Source organism: Sus scrofa, chromosome 2, assembly GCF_000003025.6.
Source record: "Sus scrofa isolate TJ Tabasco breed Duroc chromosome 2, Sscrofa11.1, whole genome shotgun sequence".
Lineage (NCBI taxonomy): Eukaryota > Metazoa > Chordata > Mammalia > Artiodactyla > Suidae > Sus > Sus scrofa.
This window is the reverse complement of record NC_010444.4, coordinates 62,375,168-62,398,281: the sequence shown is the minus strand read 5'-3', so window position 1 is coordinate 62,398,281 and position 23,114 is coordinate 62,375,168. Positions and strand designations below refer to the sequence as shown.

Sequence of the window (23,114 nt, the reverse complement as noted above, 5' to 3'; positions counted from 1 at the left end):
GATTCTTAAATATGACACCAAAAATACAAGTAACGATGACAATAATAACAAAAATAGATAAATTGGGGAGGTCCCTGGTAGCCTAATGGTTAAGGATTCAGTGTTGTCACTGCTGTGGCCCAGGTTTGATCCCTGGCCTGGGAACTTCTGCATGCCTTGGTCATAGCCAAAAAAAACAGATGAACTGGACATCATCAGGATGAAAACTTTTGTGCTTGTAAGAACACCATCAAGAAAGTCAAAAGAAAACCTACAACTATATTAAACTTTCCATATACTTGATAAGAAACATGCCTAGAATATATAAAGAACACAAAACTCAGTAAGGAGAAACAAATGATCCAATTTAAAGATGGGCAAAGTGGAGTTTGTCATGGCTCAGTGGTTAATGAATCCCACTAGTATCCATGAGGATGTAGGTTCGATCCCTGGCCTCACTCAGTGTGTTAAGGATCTGGTGTTGCTGTGAGCTGTGGTGTAGGTCACAGAGGCAGCTCGGATCCCGAGTTGCTGTGGCTGTGGTGTAGGCCGGCAGCTATATCTGATTTGACCCCTAGCCTGGGAATCTCCATATGCTGCAGGTGCAGCCCTCAAAAGACAAAAAAAAAGGGCAAAGAATCTGAATAGACTTTTCTCCAATGAAGATATACAAATGGCCGATAGGCATGTGAAAAGATGCTCAACATTATTAGCCATCAGGGAAATACAAATCAAACCACAATGAGATACAAAATCACATCCACTAGGAAGACCATAACAAAAAGACAGATAATAATAAGAGTTGGTGAGGATGTGGTGATACTGGAACCTTCATACACTGTTCGTAGGAATGTAAAATAAGGTAGCCATGGTGGAAGAGTCTGGAAGTTCCTCAAAAGGTTAACCATGTGACCCAGAGTAAACATGTGACCCAGCAATTCTGCTCCTAGGGATATACCCAAGAGATGTGAAAACATAAGTCCACACAAACACTTATACATGAATGTCCATAGCAGCATTATTCATAATAGCCAAACAGCAGAAACAACCCAAATGTCCACCAATGGATGAATGGATAAATAAAATGTGGTGTATCCGTATAATAGAATATCACTTAGTCATTAAAAAACAGAAAGAGGAGTTCCCATGATGGCTCAGCAGAAAACGAATCTGATTAACATCCATGAAGACACAGGTTCAATCTCCGGCCACACTCAGTGGGTTAAGGATCCAGCATTGCCATAAGCTGTGGTGTAGGCCACAGACTTGGCTCAGATCCTGCGTTGCTGTGGCTATGGTGTAGGCTGGCAGCTGCAGCTCCAATTCAACCCCTAGCCTGGGAACCTCCATGTGCCGTGGGTGCAGCCCTCAAAAGACAAAAAAGAAAGAGAAAATAATATTGATAGCATGTTACAACATTCATGAACCTTGGAAACATTATGCTGAAAGAAGTCAGTCAAAAAGAACACATATTGTATGCTCGCATTTATATGAAATATCCAGAAAAGGCAAATCCGAAGTGAAAGAAAGTACATTAGTGGTTGCCTTGGACCAAGAAGATGAGGGGGACTGGGGGTTGATGGCTAAGAGATGAGGGCTTCTTTTTCTGGAGAAGAAAATGTTCCAAAATTTATTGTGATGATATCTGTACAACTATGTGGTTATATGAAAAGTCACTGAATGATATACTTGAAATGGATGAATTGTGTGGTCTGTGAATTATATGTCAAAACAGCTGCTTTTTTTAAAGCAGGAAAAACAAAGGTTAACATTAAATGAAGTAAAACATTTCAAGTATTTGATAGACACCATATATTGCCGGTAGCTACCATACTGGACAGCAGAAACCAAGAATATTTCCATCATCACAGAAAGTTCTGTTGAACAGTACTTTTCAGAGCCGTATTTCTTAGCCAAGGCTGATTTCCCCCTAAGGGGCATTTGGCAATGTCACAAAATGGAGGTGGGCTGCTACTGGCATCTAGGGGACAGAGTCCAAGGATGCCATTTAACATCCTACATTGCACAGGACAGACCCCACCACAAACAATGACCCAACCGCTAATTCAATGTGGCTGAGATTGAGAACACCTGCTCCAAAGGATGTTTCTGACAGCCTGAGTATGACTTTGGCTGTGTGAGGTTCTCCAGACACGGGGCCAGGTAGCTGCTGTGCAAGAAAGCTACCTCCAAGGAAGGAATGACACTCAGGTATAGACCTGACTGATTTTCAAAGGTATTACAATATCTGTCCAGCAGGTGGCACCAGAGTAAGTTTTTAGAACAAAGCAGCTAGGAAGTGTCCTGGGGAAGGACACTTTTTCTAAATCCCTGCCAGCATAGGATGGGCTAACCACACACACACACTTTTTTTAAATGCAGGAGAGTGTAAGTCCCTGTTGAAACTCTGTTATGTGTGCACAAGCATCAGTGACTGGGTCTCAGTGTGGGTGTGAATTCACACCAAGATATTCAAGGTCCAGGTGACACCCTCTCAGCCCCTACCCATCACTACCCCCCATAACCTACCAAGCTCATCCACAGCATTGACATCTGCATGGCTAGCAATGAGGTCTTCTACCATGCCCTCCACCGCCAGGCGGGCAGCCAAGATTAGTGCTGTCGAGCCATCTGCCATGCGGGCATCCAGGTCTGTGGAGCGGTTCCGGATGAGAATCTAAGGGAGACAGGAGCAGCAAGAGTCATGACAAGAACAAAGGGACGAGAAGCCCCTCCAAGCCCTCTGATGACCTCAACCACCACATCCCTCGGAACTGATTAGGTTCCAGGAAGAGCTACTTGCCAGAACATGTTCCTACTTTACAAATGAGAAAGATGAGCTCTGAAAGGCAGAAAAGGGGCTCAAACCCAGGTCTGTGTGATAACTGTCCCAGTTCTAAAATCCAAAGGGGTGAGCCCATCTCACCTGGAAGACGCCCTGGGCATCAGCAGTGACGGCTGTGTGCAGGGGCGTTCGACCCGAGTGGTCCTGGGCATTGGTGTCTGCCCCGGCATCCAGCAGCCGCTTGGCAGCATCAGCCCGGGCATAGCGGGCAGCCAGATGCAGGGCTGTCTCGCCCGTGCGGTCAGTCCGAGCACCAAGCTGGGCCCCCTGGCAGATCAGGTCAGAGATGATGCTGGCTGATGTGTCTTCTGCCTCATCCTCCTCGGTGGGGATTGGCTCCAGGGCTCCCCCACAGAAGGAGGCTAGCATTAGTGGGGTGAAGCCATCTGCAGGGACCAGAAATGTGTCACAAGGGAGGTGGGCACAGGGCCTTTCCAGGGAATATGACTGGGGGCACTGCATTAGGAGGAAGTGCGACTTGCAGAAGCAAAGAGGGAGTGGCAAATCCTCCCATCCCAGTTTACTGCCTGCCTAGAAGAAGCATGAGGCCTTCAAGACTCTGGGGCAGGTGTTACTGTTGTGGCTCAGTAGGTTGAGGACAACGTCTCAACTTTCTCTGTGAGGAAGCAGGTTTGATCCTTGGCCTCGCTCAGTGGGCTAAGGAACCAGTGTTGCCACAAGCTGTGGCAAAGTTCACAGATGTGGCTCAGATCCGGTGCTGCTGTGGCTATGGTGTAGGCTGGCAGCTGCAGCTCTGATTTGACCCCTATCCTGGGAACTTCCATACGCCATGGGTGTGGCCGTTAAAAAAAAAAAAAAAAAAAGACTCCAAGGGCAAAATTAGGCTAAATTCTAAATAAAACTCTCAGAGTTCCTTAGAAATGAGCACTATATAAATAAAAGGCATAGAGCAACTGATGTTTTAAAGTATATTTTGGACCCTTGTGTGTTGTGCCACACTGACTCTAGACATTGTATGAAGGTGTGTATATTGTGAGCTTCTTATGTGTCATGATCTTGTTAGCTCGCCCACCCCATCACTTCCACCCACACTGTCTTTTCACCCCATTAACCATCCAACATCTCATCTTCCTTAAACTTGACCTGTGCAGCCTCCTTCCAGAGGCAGACTCCATCATGGGTTTCTTTTGTAGCCACATTTGAACACACTTATTTATCTTTAAATGATTTAGATATTTAATGTATTAAATTACAGTTTTCTCCCAGAATTTAAAAAAAAAAAATCCTGGTGTTCCCATTGTGGCTCAGGGGGTTAAGGACCCAACCTAGTGTCCATGAGGATGAGGGTTCAATTCCTGGCCTTGCTCAGTGGGTTAAGGATCCAGCATTACCACAAGCTGTGACATATGTCATTCAGATATGCTGTTGCTGTGGCTATGGTATAGGCTGGCAGCTGCAGCTCCAATTCAACCCCTAGCCTGAGAACTTCCATATGCTGCAGGTACAGCCGTAAAACAAATAAAAATCTTCCCATCTCTCTCTCTCTCTCTCTCTCTCTCTCTCTCTCTCTCACACACACACACACACACACACACACACACACACCTGTGTCAGTGCCCCAGGACCCAACCTAAGACCCTGGCACATGATTTATGACAAAGGGGCTCCCAAGCAGCTGGGGATACTAACAAGTGCAATCTCAGGCAAATTCCTGGAGAGGTTTTTCAGCCAAATCTCAAGGGGGACATCTGGAGGCTAAGTTGTACCTCAGAATTGTAATCCAATTTAAGGTCAAAGAGCTGTGCCTTTTTTTTTTTTTTTTTTTTTTGGCTTTTTAGGGCTGCACCCACAGCAGATATAAGTTCCCAGGCTAGGGGTTAGGGGTCTAGTTGGTTTCATTACCTCTGAGCCGCAACGGGGAACTCCAAGCTATGCCTTTCATACCCCTGCACCCACTGGTTAAGAGCTGCCCCCAGGGATCTAAAATACTAGGCACCTCAGTCCCCAGTAGCCTGAAGGACTTCAAAAGAGAGCCATAGGGGCAGGCCATTGGAGCAAGAGCAACAGAAACCTGGGAGAGGCACAGCCCAACATGTGGCAGAGACGGATCCAAGACGCTCCAGATAACATGGTCTGCTATGCCCTGCGTGAGCATCTGCCCTGGAATCCCCTTAGGGAGCCACTTGTACCCCATTCTCCATCCTCAAGCCCTAGGTAGAGCCAAACTGGCTCTCTCAGGGACAGGGATATAGCCCAGGCCTAGTCAATTTGCATACTCCAGGCCCCAGGCTGTGCTGATTGGTTCAGGGATGGGGATGTGACCCTAGCCCATCCAATCAGAACTCATCCTGGGACTTCTGTTGGTACAGATGGGAAAAAGGTTGTGTAAGGCCTGTCCCACCTATAGCAATCATGGGTCTACAGGAGAAAGCCTGCTTGAGATGGAGCCAAGAGGTGGTCAGTCCTAGATCCAAATATGCCTAAAGCTTCCATTTATAAGAGCCAGTAAATCCTCTGTTTTACTTGTTAGCTTGAGTTGGGCTATTATCACTTGCAACCAGTCCTGATTAATATCCCCCACACACAGATGGATGCTCAGACACACTTGGATCTCCCCAGAACACAGATCCAGATGCAACCTCTCACAAGTGGGAGGGGTAAAGGGCATCTTAGGGGAAGGGGTGCCATCACTGACCTGGACCTCGCACATTAACATCCATGCCATCAGCATCCACTTCGCCCTGTGGTGGTGTCAATGCCATGGCTGGTGCCACCCGGATGTCAGCGGCAACCAGGTGGTGTTGGGTCCACTGGCGGCAATCCACAGCATCCTCAGCACCCACACCAGGCTCCTCTACCTGGAGGCACAAGGACCCAGGTTCTCACAAAGAGTTGGGAGAGACAGTTTGAGGGACAGTCTGGGCATCCCCTTAGCTTTCTCACAGAGATGCCCACCTAGCCCCCAAAACCTTAACATCTTGCTTCTTCTAGAGGTAACCAAATGGGAAATTGATGCACTGAAGCTCAGAAAACTCAAGAGGAAGAACTAGGATTTTAATCCAGGTTGGAAGGGGAGAGGGCCTGGGAACCCACGATGGATGATCAAGAGATGCAGAGCACAGCACCTGTCAGCACACACCTGTCTATACACTAGACAGGAACACACCTAAAATGAAGTTAAGAGAACAATCCTATTGACAACAGTATGGAGAAAAACAAAAAATTTTAAGGAGTTCCCACTGTGTACAACAGGACCAGAAGCATCTCTGGAGCACTGGGACACAGGTTCAATCCCCAGCCCAGCACAGTGGGTTAAGGATCCTGCCTTGCCAAAGCTGCAGCGTGGGTCACAACTGTGGCTTAGATCTGATCCCTGGCCTGGGAACTCCAAATGCCACTGAGTGGCCGAAAAAGAAAACAAACAAACAAAAAACTTTAAAATTAAATTTAACAGAAGAAATGCAAAGCTTGTATTCTGGAAATTACGAACTATTGATAAAAGAAATGTGGGAGTAGAGGGATCCTGCAAGGATCAGTATTAATCTGGGAAAGGAAGGGAAGGTGAGTGGGAAGATGAGAAGTAGGGAGTTACCCTGGATACCATGAAGGCTCCCACCTGGTACCACAAACAAGAACATGAGGTATCAGGACTGAATAATCACACACTTGTGTATTGATTTATCCTCAGGAGCCCAGCACCTGGGCCCCTCGCAGGAGCTCAATACATTTCAGACTCATGGTCCACAAGAATGAATGATGTTATCCAAACGAAGTGGGATATTCCTAACTAGCCTGGCTGGACATTTAAGAGCCTACAGACAGAGAGCTTGATCAAGCCAGACCTGAGCTTACGAACCCAGATGGGGAGATGAAATTCACAAAAGGGAAGATCCAGGTGATGGACAGCTAACCAGAAAGGGGTCCTGGAGGATGGGAGAGCCTTCAATGTTGATTTGATTTCTGACACTGTCACTTAATGGGCTTGTGACCCTGGGCAAATTACATCAGAACTCTGAACTTCTCATGATAATGCAATCACTCTGCAATGCTAAAACGCCATCATAAACATTATGCACCATATACTGAACGCCACTTTTGGATGAGAAAGGGAGAAAAAAGCCTGGGGCAAGCAGATTTCTTCAGTTGTCAATTGTAATAGATGTCTCCATTTCAACAAACATTAAAATATAGGCAGGCCAGAAATAGCTAAGAATGGAGATGTCTATCAATAGCTGCTTTATGGCATCCTCCTAACGATGAAACAAGTTGCTTTGTGTGTTTTCAAGACATTCAGCAAGTATGAAAGTAATGCTAGCAGGAGCCTGTTATGAATTGTGTTCCCCCCCAAAAAAATATGTTGAAGGCCTAACCCCCAACATGACTATATTTAGAGATAGGGCTTTTAAGGAAGTAATTAAGATTAAATGAAATCATAAGGGTGGGGTTCTATAAGAAAAGGAAGAGAAGAGTTCCCCTTGCAGTTTAGTGGGTTAAGAGCCCAACATAAGGAGTTCCCTTCGTGGCTCAATGGTTAATGATTCTGACTAGGATCCATAAGGATACAGGTTTGATCCCTGGCCTTGCTCAGTGGGTTAAAGATGTGGCATTGCCATGAGCTGTGGTGTAGGTCGCAGATGCAGCTCTGATCCCAGCAGCTGTGGCTCAGATTAGACACCTTAGCCTAGAAACTTCCATGTGCCACAGATGAGGCCCTAAAAAGCAAAAAAAAAAAAAAAAGAGCCTAACATAGAGTCCATGAGGATATGGGTTCAATTCTCAGACTCCCTCAGTGGGTTAAGGATCTGGCATTGCCACAAGCTGCAGTGTAAGTTGCAGATGTAGCTCATGGCTGTGGCAGAGACTAGCAGCTGCAGCTCCAATTTGACCCCCAGACTAGGAACTTCCATATGCCACAGGTGCGACCATTAAAAAAAAGGAAAAGGGAAAGAAGAGGAGTTCTCTTGTAGTGCAGTGGATTAGGGATCTGGTGTTGTCACTGCAATGGCTGCTATGATGCAGGTTCAACCCCCAGCCTAGGAACTTCCACATGCTGTGGGCATGGAGAAAAAAAATTTCATTTGGAATAGCATAATGAACTAGTAAATATCCAGGAATAAATCTAACAAAAGATATGGAGAAAATTATAAAATTTTATAAAAAAAATAAGAAGAAGAAGAAGAGATACCAGCATTCTCTCAGCATCCACACACAGAGGAAAGGCCACGTAAGGACACAGTGAGAAGGCACATTCTACATGCCAGGAGAGCCCTCACCAAGAACTAATCCTGCCAGCACTTTGATCTCGACCTTCAAGCCTCCAGAACTGTAAGAAAATAAGGGTCTGTTATCTGAGCCACCCAGTCTGCGGCACTTCATTAGGGCAGCCCAGGCTGAATAGACAGGGCCCACAGGTGTGGTCCTAGGATAGGAAAAGATGAGCTGGGAGCACTCTCAGGCGGGGCACATAGGACAAAGTTGGATGCAGCAGAGAGAAAGCAGAATCACTGTCTGGGCCAGGAGATCCCCTCTGGGAAGACCCCAGGCTGGCCCAGTTAGAGGAGCAGGATGGGGTGGGTACCATGGCTGTTCTCCAGAGCCAGGGACAGTGGACATTTCCCTCCCTCTCCCGCTGACCACTGGGCCCCCACCCAGGACCCTGAGGGCAGAAGAGGGGACACAACCTTCAGTCGTTTGGCCTCTGGGCAGTCTGTGTCCATCCAGTCTGTGGCCACCTCCCCCATCAGACTCTCACCCTTGGCCATGTTCCTGTGGGACAATGGGAAGGGGGACAATGGGTGAGTAGGCACGGGGGGTGGGATGAGTCCAGTGAGGGGAATGTAGGATGAGGTCGAGGTTGCAGGGGGTACCATCAGGGGTTATGATGGTTGAAGGCTGAGGTCTTTTTTTTTTTTTTCTTTCTTTCTTTCTTTTTAGGGCTGCACCTGTGGCAACAGAATCAGAGCTGAAGCTGCCAGCCTACACCACAGCCATGCTGCATCTACAACCTAAGCTGCAGCTTTTGGCAGCACAGAATCCTTAATCCACTGAGCAAGGCCAGGGATCAAACCTGAGTCCTCATGGATACTAGTCGGGTTCCTAATCCGCTGAGCCACAAAGGGAACTCAGGGCCGGGGTCTTAAGGTAGAACTGGGGAAGGAACAGAACTGGGGTCAGAAGTCAGAGCAGTTGGCTATGGGACTGGGTGAGGTGAGGGTCACAGGCATACAGCCAGGGTCATAGAAGATGTCAGGGTCACAAAGGATAGTTATCCTCCTAACAGGTGAGAGATGTTGCCAGAATGGAGGAGATTCTGGAGAGGGGCCAGGGGGTCATGGGGTCACAGGAGAGGAGTACATTCCAGGATTGGGTCAGGGTGGGGTTGGGGTCTTGAGGGTCAGGTCAGGGAGTTGGAGGTGAAGCCCAGGGCCAAGACCAGGACTGAGGACCATGGGAAATGAATACTGAGTTGGAGTGGAAAGAGGGGGTGGATGTCAGGGGTGAGGTCAAAGGTCAGGGTGGGTTAAAACCAGAGATGGTGTTAGGACTCAAAGAGTACAAGGTTAGGGTGCCAGTGAGGGGTTGGGGTGCAGACAGGGGTTGTGAGTTCAGTAGTCATGTGGGAACAATTTTGGGTATCAGAGTGAAGTCTGAGAGGCTGGAGTCAGGGAAGGGTCAGAGTAGGGAGGGTCAGAGTTGGATTTGAGTCAGGGGAACTGGATCAGAGGAAGTAGGGTCAAGGGGCATGAATCAGGGGTGATCCCCAGGCATTATGGAGTCTGTGGTCAAAGAGATGAATACTGGGGTCCAGGCTGGAGTCTGAAGTTTGGGTCAGGTAGGGGTCAGAGGTCAGACTCAGGTCAAGGTGGGCTCAAGGGCCTACAAGGCCCCCACAGTCAGGGACAGGGAATGGGCAAGGTCCTCACTTCATGCCCAGTGCATCTTGGCCCACAGGCTCCCGCCGGCCCTTGTGGCCACCAGCCACATCCTTGTGCAGTGAGAAGCCCTCAGGGAACCACAGGGTGCTGTGCTCACGCTTGCGACGGGCCACCATGACACCCAGGACGAGGATGACCAGCAGGAAGACGGCGCTTGCAGCCAGCAGTGGCAGCAGGGGCACACTTGGCTCTGGCAGCTCCAATGGCTCCCCTGTGGGCAGAAAGCAGGGGTTCTCACCCAGGGGCCAGAGGACCACACCACACGAGCGCCGCTCCACCCTTATCACCCACCACTGGGCTGGGCCTCACCCCTCGCCGCTCGCAGCGGGTATGGGAAGTCAAGGCGCTCCACTGCCGACAACGCTCCCAGGTAGTCTGCCGCACTCTGGGCATCAGGAAAGCAGTGGTCATTCTCAGGTGACTGCAGACACAGACGGTTGTCAATCTCCAGCATCACCACGGAGCTGTAGGGACACAGGGGAGGGACAAGTGGGCTCAGCAGGCACTCGGTACAAGCCCAGTCTCATGCCCCATCACCACCTTTCCCTGTGCCAAGGCTCAGAAGAGCATCTACTCACCACATCACCACTGTCCCCCATCTGGCATCCCACCCCACCACACCCCCAAAGCCAGTCTTGCTGTGGCCGCACATGTCCTCCAAGCCATGAATCCAATAACCATTATTTTCTCAGCAACTTCTTTAGCATGTTGGTGCAGCCATCATCTACCTGTTTTGAGCATGGGCTTCTTTTTTTGTTCCCAGGCTAGGGGTCAAATCAGAGCTGCAGCTTCCAGTCAACGTGGGATGATCTGAGCTGCATCTTCAACCTACACCACAGCTTTCAGTAATGCCTCCTGAGTAAGGCCCGGAATCGAACCCTCATCCTCATGGATAATAGTTGGGTTCTTAACCCCCCAAGCCACAATGATAACTCCTGAGCATTGGCTTCTTACAGTTGACAGCTGCCCCTTCTCCAGAGATCCAGCCTCAGCAAAGTGGGGATCTCTTCACTTGGGAAGTGACACCCCTTAGGGAAACCCTCAGTCAGGGACTGGCTGAAATGGGGTATACAAAATCTGGGGCTCCTGTCTTAATGTGGAACCAACTCTGAGGTGCTATTCACACTCCTGAGCTCTTCCTGGGATGAGGCTGAGGCCAGACCCTGGCTGAGGCTACGTCCTGCCTCAGTTCTTCCCCTGATCCATCCTGCTTCCCTCATCCCCTCTCTACTCAGATCATCCTTCCTTCATCCCCTCTCTACTTAGATCATCCTTTTAATACATCCCATATATCTGAATCTCCATCTCAGGCTCTGCTTCCAAGAACTCAACCCTCAAATCTTTCTCCTTCTTCAAAAATCCCAGAAATCTCCATCATGGCGCAGTGGAAATGAATCCAATTAGTATCCAAGAGGATGAGGGTTGGATCCCTAGCTTCACTCAGTGGGCTGGGGATCCAGAGTTTCCATGAACTGTGGTGTAGGTCACAGATGCAGCTCAGATCCTGTGTTGCTGTGGCTGTAGCTCCGATTCAACCCCTAGCCTGGGAACTTCCATATGCTGTGGGTGCGGCCCTAAAAAGTAAATAAAATAAAAATAAAAATTCTTTCCTTTCCTTCTTTCATTCTTTCTTTCTCTCTTTCTTTTTCTGGTCACACCAGAGGTACATGCAAGTTCCCAGGCCAGGGATCACATCTGAGCCACAGCTGGCACCGACACCACAGCTGTGACAACCCTGGATCCTTAAGGCACTTCGACAGGCTGGGGATGGAACCTGTCCCACCTCAGAGACAACACTGGATCCTTAATCCTCTATGCCATAGTAGGAACTCCTTTCCTCTTTTCTGAGCTGGATTTCCTTCATCCAATCCTTAGCACTCAGTGTTTCCAGGTCATTCTTCTGTCCCCACATCTCTCCCCATTTCTTTGAGTGTCTCCCATGGCATCAATGATTGTCAACACTTTTGTCTTTCTTATCTCAGTCTTCAGTCCCCAGCTGCCTCTTGAGGGTCTCCCCAAGACCCCCAGGCCCCTCCAGACTCTGTAAGTCCCAAAGCAATCCTTGGTTTTCACCCTGTGTCATCATCTTTCTTTCTTTCTTTCTTTCTTTCTTTCTTTCTTTCTTTCTTTCTTTCTTTCTTTCTTTCTTTTTTTTGCCACTCCCAAGGCATGTGGAAGTTCCTGAGCCAGGGATCAAACCCCCACCACAGCAGCAACCAAGCTGCTGCAGTAACAACACTTGATCCTTAACTTGCGGCACCACAAGGGAACGCCCCCATGTCTTCATCTTGAGGAGACCAATTCCAGCAATTCAATCACCCCCACCAGAGACTGGCACATCAGCCATCCTCTCCATCTCCCCATCCCAGCCTCACTCAGTCAGAGCCCTTGCCTCTCTAACATACAGCCTTCTTCTCTGTGTCAAGTCCCCAACCTGCTCAAAAGCCATATCTACCTTCTGGCCCCCTCTACCATGCCACAAGCAGGAGAGTTCTACATTTTTTATTTCTAAAAAAAAAACCCAACAACAACAAAACTACACATGCCCTTAACACTCTGCTATACCCCTGCCTCTCCAGAAGGAGTAGTACTAGACTGGGGGCTATTCTGCTCCCCAAAGGACAGTTGCCCACGTCTGGAGGTATTTTTGGTTGTCACATCTTAGAGGTGGAGGGTGTGCTACTTGCAACTAGTGGGCAGAGGGCAGGGATGCTGCTAAGAGCAGCCCCACACAGCAAAGAATGATATGGCCCCAAACATCAGTGGCGACGAGGGTGAGATGTGCTGGATGGATTGCCTGGAAGGCTCTCCTAGATGTTCAGGAAAGTAAATGTTCAAGACCTGATTGACAGCGACGTTCCCAGGCCTGGCCCATCCAGTGTCAGCATGACCCCCAAGGTTCCCCCAGGGTAGAGTCACTCACCCGATCACCTCGGGGGCCAGCTCCCGCCGGTTGCGGGATTCAGAGCCAGGGACAGGCCGGTGGTAAGGGAAGACCATGGCCTGGCCATTCTCGTCCAGACGGAAGCGCAGCGACGTGCGCAAGATGCTACTGAGCCGCTGCAGGAAGTCGGCGCTAGAACGCAGCAGTTCCTCTGGTGGCAGCAGCACAGTGAGCACCAGGACGCCGCGGGCCAGCAGAGCCGGCACCTCACTGGCACAGTCCAGTCCATCCCAGCCGCATTCCTCTGTGTTGCAGCCCTGGTCACAGCGGCCATCGGCAAAGTGGTCAGCGCAGTACTTCTCATACACTGGGCTAGGGGGCAGAGAGGGGTCAGGGTGGGGGGTGTGCGCGCGCGCGCGCATACACACACACACACACACACACACACACACACACACCAAGGAACACCCCGGACTCCGGAAGAAGACAGCACCAGTGCAGAGAACTGGATTGCATCTACAGGCTTGTGAAATGTATCAGGCTTTCTGCAAGCCCAGCCAGCATATGCGTGTGTCTGTATATTTTGCTTTTAATAGCCACACCTGTGGTATATGGAGGTTCCCAGGCTAGGGGTCTAATGGAAGATGCAGCTGCTGGCTTAGGCCACAGTCACAGCAACACTGGGATCCAAGCCTTGTCTGCAACCTACACCACAGCTTGCAGCAGTACCAGATCCTTAACCCACTGAGCAGAGCCAGGGATCGAACCCACATCCTCATGGATACTAGTCTGGTTCATTACCGCTGCACCACAACAGGAACTCCCTGTAACTATTAATATATCAATAACTATTGACAGACACCTGCTGTATTCTGGGTGCTCCTGTAGGCACAAAGGAGATGGCCCAGGACAAAAATCCTTACCCATGTGGAGCTGGCATTTCAGTCAACAGATGTTAAAGGAGATGAATGAGTAGAACATATAGCATTTTGATTATACTCCAATAAAGGCTAAGTGTAAACACACACACAGAGTACTATATGGACTTAAATCCTAAGGAAAATTAAGGCAGGGGATGTGCTGGATGTGCCAGGGAGGAGCTCACTGAGAAGCTCACTGCTTGAGTAAAGACTTGAAGGAGGTAAGTGAGAAGCTACGTAGCTTCTGGCAGGAGAGTATTCCAGGCAGAGGGAACAACCAGTGCAAAGGCCCTGCAGTAGAACCAAGTCTGGAGGATCTGAAGAATGGAAGAAAGGGAGTTCCCGTTGTGGCGCAGTGGTTAACGAATCCGACTAGGAACCATGAGGTTGTGGGTTCGATCCCTGTCCTTGCTCAGTGGGTTAAGGATCCGGCATAGCCGTGAGCTGTGGTGTAGGCCACAGATGTGGCTTGGATCTGGCATTGCTGTGGCTGTGGTGTAGGCCGGTGGCTGCAGCTCCGATTGGACCCCCAGCCTGGGAACCTCCATATGCCACAGGAGCAACCCTAGAAAAGGCAAAAAAAAAAAAAAAAAAAAAGAATGGAAGAAAGGCCAGGGTGACTGGAGCAGAATGAACAAGTGGGAGAGTGGGAATGGGAATGAGGACAAGAAGATAAATGTGAGTACAGGATTCCAGGTAGGCAGAGGATCACACACAGAGGGTCAGACAGGGCAGAGCACAAGGATAGACAGATGGACTGCATGGGAGAGATGGACAGGGCTCACAAATAGACATAGAGAAGGGTGGGAAAGGGGCAGGGACAGACAGGCAGGGGCATGGACAGATGGACAGGCATACAAAGGAGCAAAAAGGGTGTGTGGATGGACAAAGGGACAGATAGAAGAGGAACATGGATGAATAGGTGGGGCATAAAGATACACAGATGGACACATAGATGGACAGGCTGGCATAGAGACAGGCAGATGGACAGATGAGGCCCAAGGATGGACAAGCAGAGATGCCAACAGACAGTTGGGTGCACAGAGGGACAAAAGGAATTTATGGATAGACAGAAAAATCAACAACCAGGACACGGAGGGGTAGATGGAGTGCATAGGCAGACAGAAAAACAGACTGGAGGGGTACATGGATGAACAGACAGATGAGCACACTGATCTGCACAAGGATGGACAGAAAGGGCACAGGAGAGGAAAGACAGATGGACATAAATGGCACCTGGTTAAGCAGATGAGGTGTACAGACAGACAAACTGCACTCTGATGGGCAGACAAGATATGCTAAGAAACAGATGAGGCAAATGAAGAGATCACCCAAAAGATGGACTGAGATGGACTGACAGAGCAAGGCAAACGGATGGATAGAGAGGCAGGGTCCATGTATGGTTAGGTGTGACACAGGGACAGAGAAGACACGGATGGGCTCACTTGCAGGTGCGCTCGCGGCCGCGGCAGTCGAAGTTGTCATAGAGGCAGGCAGGTGAGCTGCAGGCGGGGTCACAACGGCTGTTGTTGAAGAGGAGCCAGCACTGCAGCGCCGCGCACTGCCGCCAGGGGTCGCCCACGCTCAACGAGCAGTCGCCGCCGTCCCAACCGCAGCCCGGGCTGTTGCACTCTCGGTCGCAGCGCTTGTCCCCGCTCTTGGCCTCGCAGGCGGCTCTCGGGCACGGTGGCTCCTCGGGGGCCTCGGGCGCCGCCACGGGTACCTCACAGCGCGGCCCAGACCAGCCTGGCGCGCACGCACAGCGAAAGAAGGGTGCAAGCGATTCGGGGCGGCATGAGCCCCCGTGGAGGCAGGGAGAGGTCACGCAGCTGGAGTTGACGGCCCCCGGTGGGGATCCCCGGGAACCCCGGCAGGCGGGACCCGACAGCCCGGGAGGGCAGGCACAGCGCGGCCCACGGACCGTCTGCTGGCACGGGACGCCCACAGGGCACTGCAGCTCCCGACAGGACCGTGCCACTCGCTCACAACGCGGGCCCCAGAATGGCTGTGGGTTGGATTGTGGGGAGAGAAAAAACAAGCGCGGGGGCAGGGTGTGAGGAAAGGGAGAGAAGAAGAGAAAAAGAGAAAGGGGAAGGAGGGAAAGAGAGAAATGGAAAAGCGGAGAAGAGGATTGAGGGTTGAAGGGAGAGAGAGGGGCAGATGATGGATCAGGACCTGGGAAAGGTTGGGCCTCCAGTCTCCCCAGGTCTGGCCCACCCTCTGCCTTCTACCAGAGCCCTTCCTAGAAGATAAGCCCCCAGAGGCCACACCTCCAAATTCCAGACCAACAGACACACAACCTCAAGGTAATTTCAACATTTCCCAGAAACCCCTTTCCTCTTACACCTCTTCTCCCCTAAAGCCACATGAGACCATGCTCCCTCCTCTCCCAGAGACCCTGACGTGACTGCCCCCCACCCCCACCTACCAGGACGCAGTGGCAAGAGAAAGTCAGCGCACCCCCGGGGCCAGGGCTGGGACGGCACTGGCCTCCGTGCTGGCATGGCTGAGATTCACAAGGAGACAAGACAGTCTGGCAGCGTGGACCTGGGCAAGCAGGAGCACATGGATCAGCCAACAATGGGGAACACAAGCAGGACCCCAGACCAGCCTCCTCTCCCATGCTTGTGCTTACCTGTGAAGCCAGCATGACAAAGGCAGTGGAAGCCCCCGCCTGGGTCCTGAAGGCAGTCCCGGGTATGTGCTGCATGGCAGGCACCTGGACGACATTCATTGATGTCTGCTTCACAGCGCAGGCCAGTGTATCCTGGGGGGCAGCTGCAGCGGAAGCCACCCACCAGATCCACACAGGTACCATTGTGCAGGCACCGGGGATCCAGGTCCAGGGGGGAGCCCAGGCCACAGTCATCCTCATTAATCTCACAGAGCACGCCTGGCAGGAGGGAGGATAGGGAAGCAGTCAGGGGGGTTCATAGACCCAGCCTCCCATCCTGTCTCACAACCTTGGCCCTGGCCTACCCAGCGTTCCCGGAGGGCAGGAGCAGAGATAGCGGGCCACGAGGTCAATGCAGAAGCCCCCATGCTGGCAGGGCTGGGAGGCACACTCGTCCACGTCATCCTCACAGTTGTCACCAGTGTAGCCAGCTGGACACTGCAGTGGGGATGAGACAGTGACCCACTCAGCCCAGAGGGACACAGGTACTCTCCATGAAGACACAGAGAATCCCAGTAGGACACACAACTCATCCAACACAGAGACATACCCAGTGTGCAGAAACACCTCCAGTACATGGAAACACACCCAGACGCCCAAGGACACCCAGATGCCAAGGCTACAGAGACACTCAGTGCAAAGTAACACACACATACAAATGCACAGGACAGACACACAGGAGAAACACCCAGATACCCAGACGTACCCAAGACACACACAACCAGAGGCACACACTCAGACATTCACACCCAAATAGACATCATGCCCAGAGAGACACAAAGATTTGCCCAAGACAAAACCAAAGACAGACGTACACTCAGATGGACAGAGACACACCCAGACCTACCCAGAGGGACATCAACAAAGACATATGCAGAGTCACAAAAGCAAAGACCCAGACATGCCCAGAGAGAGACACACCATACCAGGCAATAGACACACAGAAATGTGTACCCAGACACACCCAGGAGTGACCAGCTCCTCTCCACTCCCCTGGGCGCGCCTTACCTCACACACATAACCCCCCATGTAGCCTTGGCAGGTGCCCCCATGTTGGCAGGGCTGGGCCAAGCAGGGGTCCACCTCCTGTTCACAGTGGCTGCCTGTGCGGCCCTCCGGGCACACACAGTAGTGAGAGCCGTCCTTGTCCACACACTGGCCACCTGCCTGACACAGCTGCTCCACAGGCACCCCTGGGTAAAGGAGAGCTACGTTAGGCACAGATTTCCTCCTTCTTGCCCACATCCCCCACAGCACCACCCACCATCCCCACCAGCATCAGTTGCCAAGAGCTCACCCACACTCCATCAGGTTGCCACACATCTCCCTAACAGACACACCTTCAAAGCTCACACCAGCAAGGTCACACACAGAGTTGCAGACATCCCAGTCATATCATGGTGATGGACAAACACACCATCCCGGTGGCCCTGGCCAGCTGACACAGCCACATATCCACACACACTCAAACACACACCCCACCATGACCATGCGCCCTGGTGTACCCTCATTCAGCTCACACTAGCAGGAAGTTTGAGCACATGCACCCTCCAGAGCCCCATACAATCAGTCACGTGCTTGCCCTCACCGATTTGGGCTGCAGCCTCCCTGCAGGGCAGGCTCTGGATGTCACAGAGGCGGCCACTCCACCCCGGGGGGCAAAGGCAGTAGAAAGAGGCCCCAGCCCGGGCACAGCGACCCCCATTCTGACAGGGTACACGGCTACACCAGTCTACCAGCGTCTGGAGAGGAAGGCCACAGTGTCCATGCTGGGGTACACCTAGAAACAGTACCCAGCTTCTCCTCCAGGGTATTGGGCATGCTCTAGAACACCTCTCCAAATTCCTCTCCCAGGATCCGAGGCAGGCCCCTCACCATAATCCACCTGCGGCGAACCTCTCCCCAGGATCTAGGTAGGCTTCTCAACCAGGGTATCCAGCAGCCGCCCCCCCCCCCCCCCCCGCCGAACATCCCTCTAAACTCCTCCCCCAAGACCGTAGTGACTTCGCCCACCTGGCACTGAGCGCCAGTGAAGCCCTCCGGGCAGGCACAGCGGAAGCCGGGATGGGCGGCGGTGCAGATGCCCCCATGCAGGCAGGGCCGCGAGAGGCAGGGGTCGGCCTCATGCTGGCAGTGTGCACCAGTGTAGCCGGGGCGGCACAGGCAGGTGAAGGAGGTCACACCATCCACGCAGGTCCCGCCATTGAAGCAGGAGCTGGAGGCAAAGGGAGGGGTGCTTCAGGCCCCACCCTCTTGAAGGCCCCGCCTCCCTCCCGGGCCCCTCCCAGCGTTGAGTGGACAAATTCTCTACCCCTACCCGAAGGAGAAAAGGGAAATCCCATGTCTCTTGGCCTCAATATGCCAGCTATTTCAGGGCTACATGGGAGCCACGTGGAGGCCCCACCCTGTTCTAGCCTCAACCCCCTCCCAGGGACCAGCTTCCCTAAGTTGACCTCTCAACAGACACACTGTCCCTTCTTGGACACTGTCCCATCAAGCCTAAGAGTCCTGAGGTGAGTACCAAGCCAAGGACCTCCCTTGTCCCTACTCCTCAGGTCCCACGTCCCATCTGATGCCAGGGTCCCTGACTCCCAGGAAAGGCCCCACCCACCTGGGGCTGCAGTCTGGAAGGTCCTGCTCACAGCGGAAGCCTCCATAACCCGGGGGGCAGGTGCAAGTGAAGGAGGCCACGTGGTCTGTGCAGGTGCCTGGGCCACAGGGACTGCTCAGACACTCATCTACATCTCGGGCGCAGCGGGGACCAGCAAAGCCAGGGAGGCAGGAGCAGGAAAAGGAGCCCACTCCATCCTGACAGGAGCCGCCATTCAGGCAGGGGTCTGCAGTCAGAAAGGAGGAGGTCTGGTCACTCACCCTGGCTCCTATCAGCCCAGCCTGACCTGGCCATGCTTAGTGTAGAGGGAAATCAAGAGGAAACCAGCCTCAATTGGGAAGGGCACACCTGGTCAGTAGGATCAAATTCTATCCCCTCTGTGGCCTCATCCCCTCCCTTATCTGGATACCTCACCTATGTGGAAGAGGAAAGGGGTTGGAGGAGTCAAAAAAAGAGTCCCTTTGACCTGCCAAGTACATGCCATTAGTTGTGTCCGCTTAATTTTGGGGCTCAGCACAGGAGGTCTCCTCTAGACCTGGGCTGGCCAGGATAGTGGCTACTGGCCACATGTGGCTCTTGCACCCTTGATATGTGGTTGGTCCAATTTGAAATGGGCTGTGAGTATAAAATAGACTGGATTTGGAGTTCCCATCGTGGCGCAGTGGTTAACGAATCCAACTAGGAACCATGAGGTTGCGGATTTGGTCCCTGGCCTTGCTCAGTGGGTTGAACCATGAGGTTGTGGGTTCGGTCCCTGGCCTTGCTCAGTGGGTTAAGGATCCAGCGTTGCCATGAGTTGTGGTATAGGTTGCAGACATGGCTCAGATCCCGCGTTGCTGTGGCTCTGGTGTAGGCTGGCAGCTATGGCTCCCATTCGACCCCTAGCCTGGGAACTTCCATATACCGTGGGAGCAGCCCTAGAAATGGCAAAAAGACAAAAAAAATAAAATAAAATAGACTGGATTTAAGATTGTGAAGACTCGGTAGGAAAAAGAATGTAAAATATCTCAAAAATTTTATATTGATTACATGTTCAAGTAGGTTAAATAAAATATATTACTATTGAATTTAATATCACCTGTTTTTGTTTGTTTTGTTTACCTTTATAGTCACACCCTCGGCAGATGGAAGTTCCCAAACCCGGGATCAAACCCTGCCTACAAGGCAACCCAAACTGCTGCAGTTAGATTCTTTACCCACTGTGCCACAGCAGGAGCTCCTGTTTTGTTTACTTTTTAATGTAGCTATTAGAAAAAATTTAATTCCTATGTGGCTTGTCTTTTTGTCTATTGAATAGTGCTCCTGGAGACTTACTAGGGGCCTATTGTCTCATACTTTACACACAATCCTAACTTGCTTGCTGCCAGAAGTAATCTATAGACTTCAGAGTCAAACACACCTGTGCTCCTATCCCAGTGCATCCCCTACTTGCTGCATAACCTTAAGCAAGCCACTTAACCTCTGTGGGGCCTCAGTTTTCAAGAGTAAAATAGGGCAAATAAGAGCACTATGAAGATGAAATGAGAGCCCAGTGCCAGGCACACAGTAGGGGCCTGATGAACATGTTCCCTAGGTCAGCACCCACCCTAAGAGCTCCCCTGAACTCACTGGGGTCACAGTCATTGATGTCCTGATCACAGGAAGGGCCACTATAGCCCTCGTGGCAAGTACAGCTGAAACTTCCTGCCAGGTTGGTGCAGGTACCATGGGGACCACAGGGTGAGGAGCTGGCACACTCATCCACATCCTGCTGGCATCGTGGGCCTGCGGGTGGGGAGTAAAATAACATCCAGGTTAGAGTGCCGGGTGAGATCTAAGGGAACCTGGTGCTCAGCAAGCACCCGAAGGCTGAGATGGGTGAAAGCAAGGACAGTCTGCCTCTGGGCATTTTGCACATACTGTTCCAGAATGGCCTTCTCCTTGTTTCATTGGGTGCTGAATGCATTCTGTAATTGAGGTCTGCTCCTCCAGGAAGTTGACTCCACACTATCAGCCTGAATCCTAGCTTTCCCAGCCCCATACCCCTTCCTTTTCTCCTGAACTGACCACATGGACTGCAACTGTTTAGTTCTGTTCTTTCCCAAAAGGAAACACCCCTAAAAGGCAGGGTCAGGGGTGAGTCCCTCTCTGGGTCCCCAGCATCACCTAGTGGGGCAGGGTACAGAGGAGATGAGGGAGGGGAGGAAAAAGAAACAGCTGGTGTACCTTGCCAACCAGAGGGGCAGGAGCAGACAACCAGCTGGCCAGTGGCAGACTCACAGTGGCCCCCATGCTCACAGGGGTTCGGAACACAGGGGGACAGCAGCTCACACTGGCGGCCTGTAGTGCAGGCAAAGTGAGATAGTCTTGAGAGATTCCTTGTTCCCATCTCCCCCCCCAGGGTCCCCACCTGATACCCACCTCCCAAGCTCCTGGGTAAGGTTGAGGGAGAAAAAGAAACAAAGGGCAAATGCAGAGGAGGAAGAGAAAGTGGAGCAGAAGGGAAATAAGAAGGAAGAAGGGACAAAGGGGACCTGGGGAGGGAAGGTGGTGATACGCACCCTGGACACCCGGGGGACAGGTGCAGTGGAAACCCGTTGCATCACTGGTGCAGGTGCTGCCTGCCCGGCAGGGATGGGATTCACAAGCATCTCGAGTGAGGCTCTGACTGCACTGAGGGCCACTCCAGCCAGGCTCACACACACAGCGGAACCTGGAAGGGGAGGCAGTCAGTGCTGGCAGGAGGGCAGGGAAGCAGTGGGGAGTCAGGAGTTGGGAAGAGGCCTCACCCTCCGGGTGCATCGTGGCAGACACCATGGCTGCAGGGTTCTTGGGCACAGGGATGGCTTGGGGGGAGGCAGAGCGGGGGCAGGGAGCCAGGTGGGCAGAGGCAGCGGAAGCCATTTTCACCATCCACGCAGGAGCCTCCCTCACCACATGGGCTGGACGCACACTCATTGATCTCCATGTTGCAGAGGGGCCCTGGAGAGCATGTAGACAATGTCATCCCAGAACAAGGATTGCTGAGCCAGCCGGGGAGGACAACTTTGCCCCATTTAGCACAGCCACACCCTTGAGCAAGGATCATCTCATTTTCTTCCTAACACATCAACTCTTGTGCAAATTAGAACAGCCACCTCCTAAATCAAGAGAGGCCTTGCCCCAGATCATCTTTGTCCCCAAACTTACATGAAGTCATTTTCATTCCCACCAAGCATTCCCTTGGCCCCACTCAGAAATACCCCAATCCCTGAGTCTGAACACGGTCATGGATGTTCCAAGATAATCTTGAGCCAATATAGGGCGAACACGCCAATGAGAGAAAGCATAGTCTCAGGGCAAAGTGTGGACAATCTTATTGGGCAAAAATGTACATAGAGAGGAGAAAAACCTGACCAAGAAAGATGGGTGAATTCACCCTCACCCTATAAAGACCCCTTTTCCATAGCAGCCACTTGCGCACCTGTGAAGCCAGGCTGGCAGACACAATCATAGCGGTTGAGGCCATCCCGGCAGAGTCCAAAGGTGCAAGGATTGCTAGCACAATCATCAATATTCACCTCACAGTTCACACCTGGAGAAAGGGAACGTGACAGGGATTGCCACCACTGTGCCCTGCCAGGAGCACTATTCCCAAATACTCTGTGACCCACCAGATGTACTGTTCCTGCCCCAGTCCAGATCCCAGCCTCACCTGTGGTGCCTGGAGGGCAGCGGCAGAGGTATTTGTCCACCAGGTCTAGGCATTTGCCCCCATGGCGGCAGGGCTGGCTTCGGCACTCATCCACCTGGCTCTCACAGCGCGTGCCAGTGTAGCCAGGTGCACAAGCACATGAGAAACTGGCAATGCCATCCACACAACGCCCATGGTGGCATGGGTCTGGTGAGCAGTCATCCACGTTGCGCTCACACACAGTGCCCTCGAAACCTGAGGGGGGAGGTGTGGAGGGTCATATCCCGCCCACTTGCCAAGGTCCTACCCACAGCCATGGTCTCTGCCCAATCCTGGCTCAGCTCTACCTAAGCCCACCCATCGAGCCAACAGGAGGCGTGATCACCACAGGCCCCGCCCCTAGCTGGCCTCTCTCCCATCCAGCAACAAGCTCCAAGACTGGTCCCTGGCCAGGACTGCTTCCAGTCTTCATAGAATCAGTTCTGATCTGCCTCGACCTCCACTGGAAATGGGAACACATGGGAGGTGCCTGGGGATGGAGGGTGTCAGACTCGCCCCCTTTGATTATGTGCACACCTATCCTGCCAGACCCTTTGGCTCCACCCCCAGCGTTATGCTTCGGTCCGTTATTGGCTCCACCTCCTGGCTCCTTT

General features: G+C 51.8%; 1 protein-coding gene across 1 annotated transcript in view; it reads right to left on the bottom strand.

Moving 5' to 3' along the window:
* The window catches only part of NOTCH3 (notch 3), a 37,842-nt gene that overhangs the window by 4,067 nt on the left and 10,661 nt on the right, over positions 1-23,114 (bottom strand). The window contains exons 11-31 of the mRNA XM_021083631.1: positions 22,483-22,716; positions 22,252-22,362; positions 21,578-21,770; positions 21,350-21,501; positions 21,015-21,128; positions 20,418-20,573; positions 18,810-19,035; positions 18,212-18,413; positions 17,787-17,940; positions 17,207-17,391; positions 16,504-16,636; positions 16,160-16,417; positions 15,953-16,071; positions 14,970-15,529; positions 12,644-12,976; positions 10,030-10,184; positions 9,709-9,931; positions 8,467-8,551; positions 5,481-5,643; positions 2,906-3,210; positions 2,509-2,656 (exon numbers count right to left, since the gene is read on the bottom strand). Coding sequence (XP_020939290.1) covers positions 2,509-2,656; positions 2,906-3,210; positions 5,481-5,643; positions 8,467-8,551; positions 9,709-9,931; positions 10,030-10,184; positions 12,644-12,976; positions 14,970-15,529; positions 15,953-16,071; positions 16,160-16,417; positions 16,504-16,636; positions 17,207-17,391; positions 17,787-17,940; positions 18,212-18,413; positions 18,810-19,035; positions 20,418-20,573; positions 21,015-21,128; positions 21,350-21,501; positions 21,578-21,770; positions 22,252-22,362; positions 22,483-22,716 — 4,209 coding nt within the window. The remainder of the gene's footprint in view (positions 1-2,508; positions 2,657-2,905; positions 3,211-5,480; positions 5,644-8,466; positions 8,552-9,708; positions 9,932-10,029; positions 10,185-12,643; positions 12,977-14,969; positions 15,530-15,952; positions 16,072-16,159; positions 16,418-16,503; positions 16,637-17,206; positions 17,392-17,786; positions 17,941-18,211; positions 18,414-18,809; positions 19,036-20,417; positions 20,574-21,014; positions 21,129-21,349; positions 21,502-21,577; positions 21,771-22,251; positions 22,363-22,482; positions 22,717-23,114) is intronic.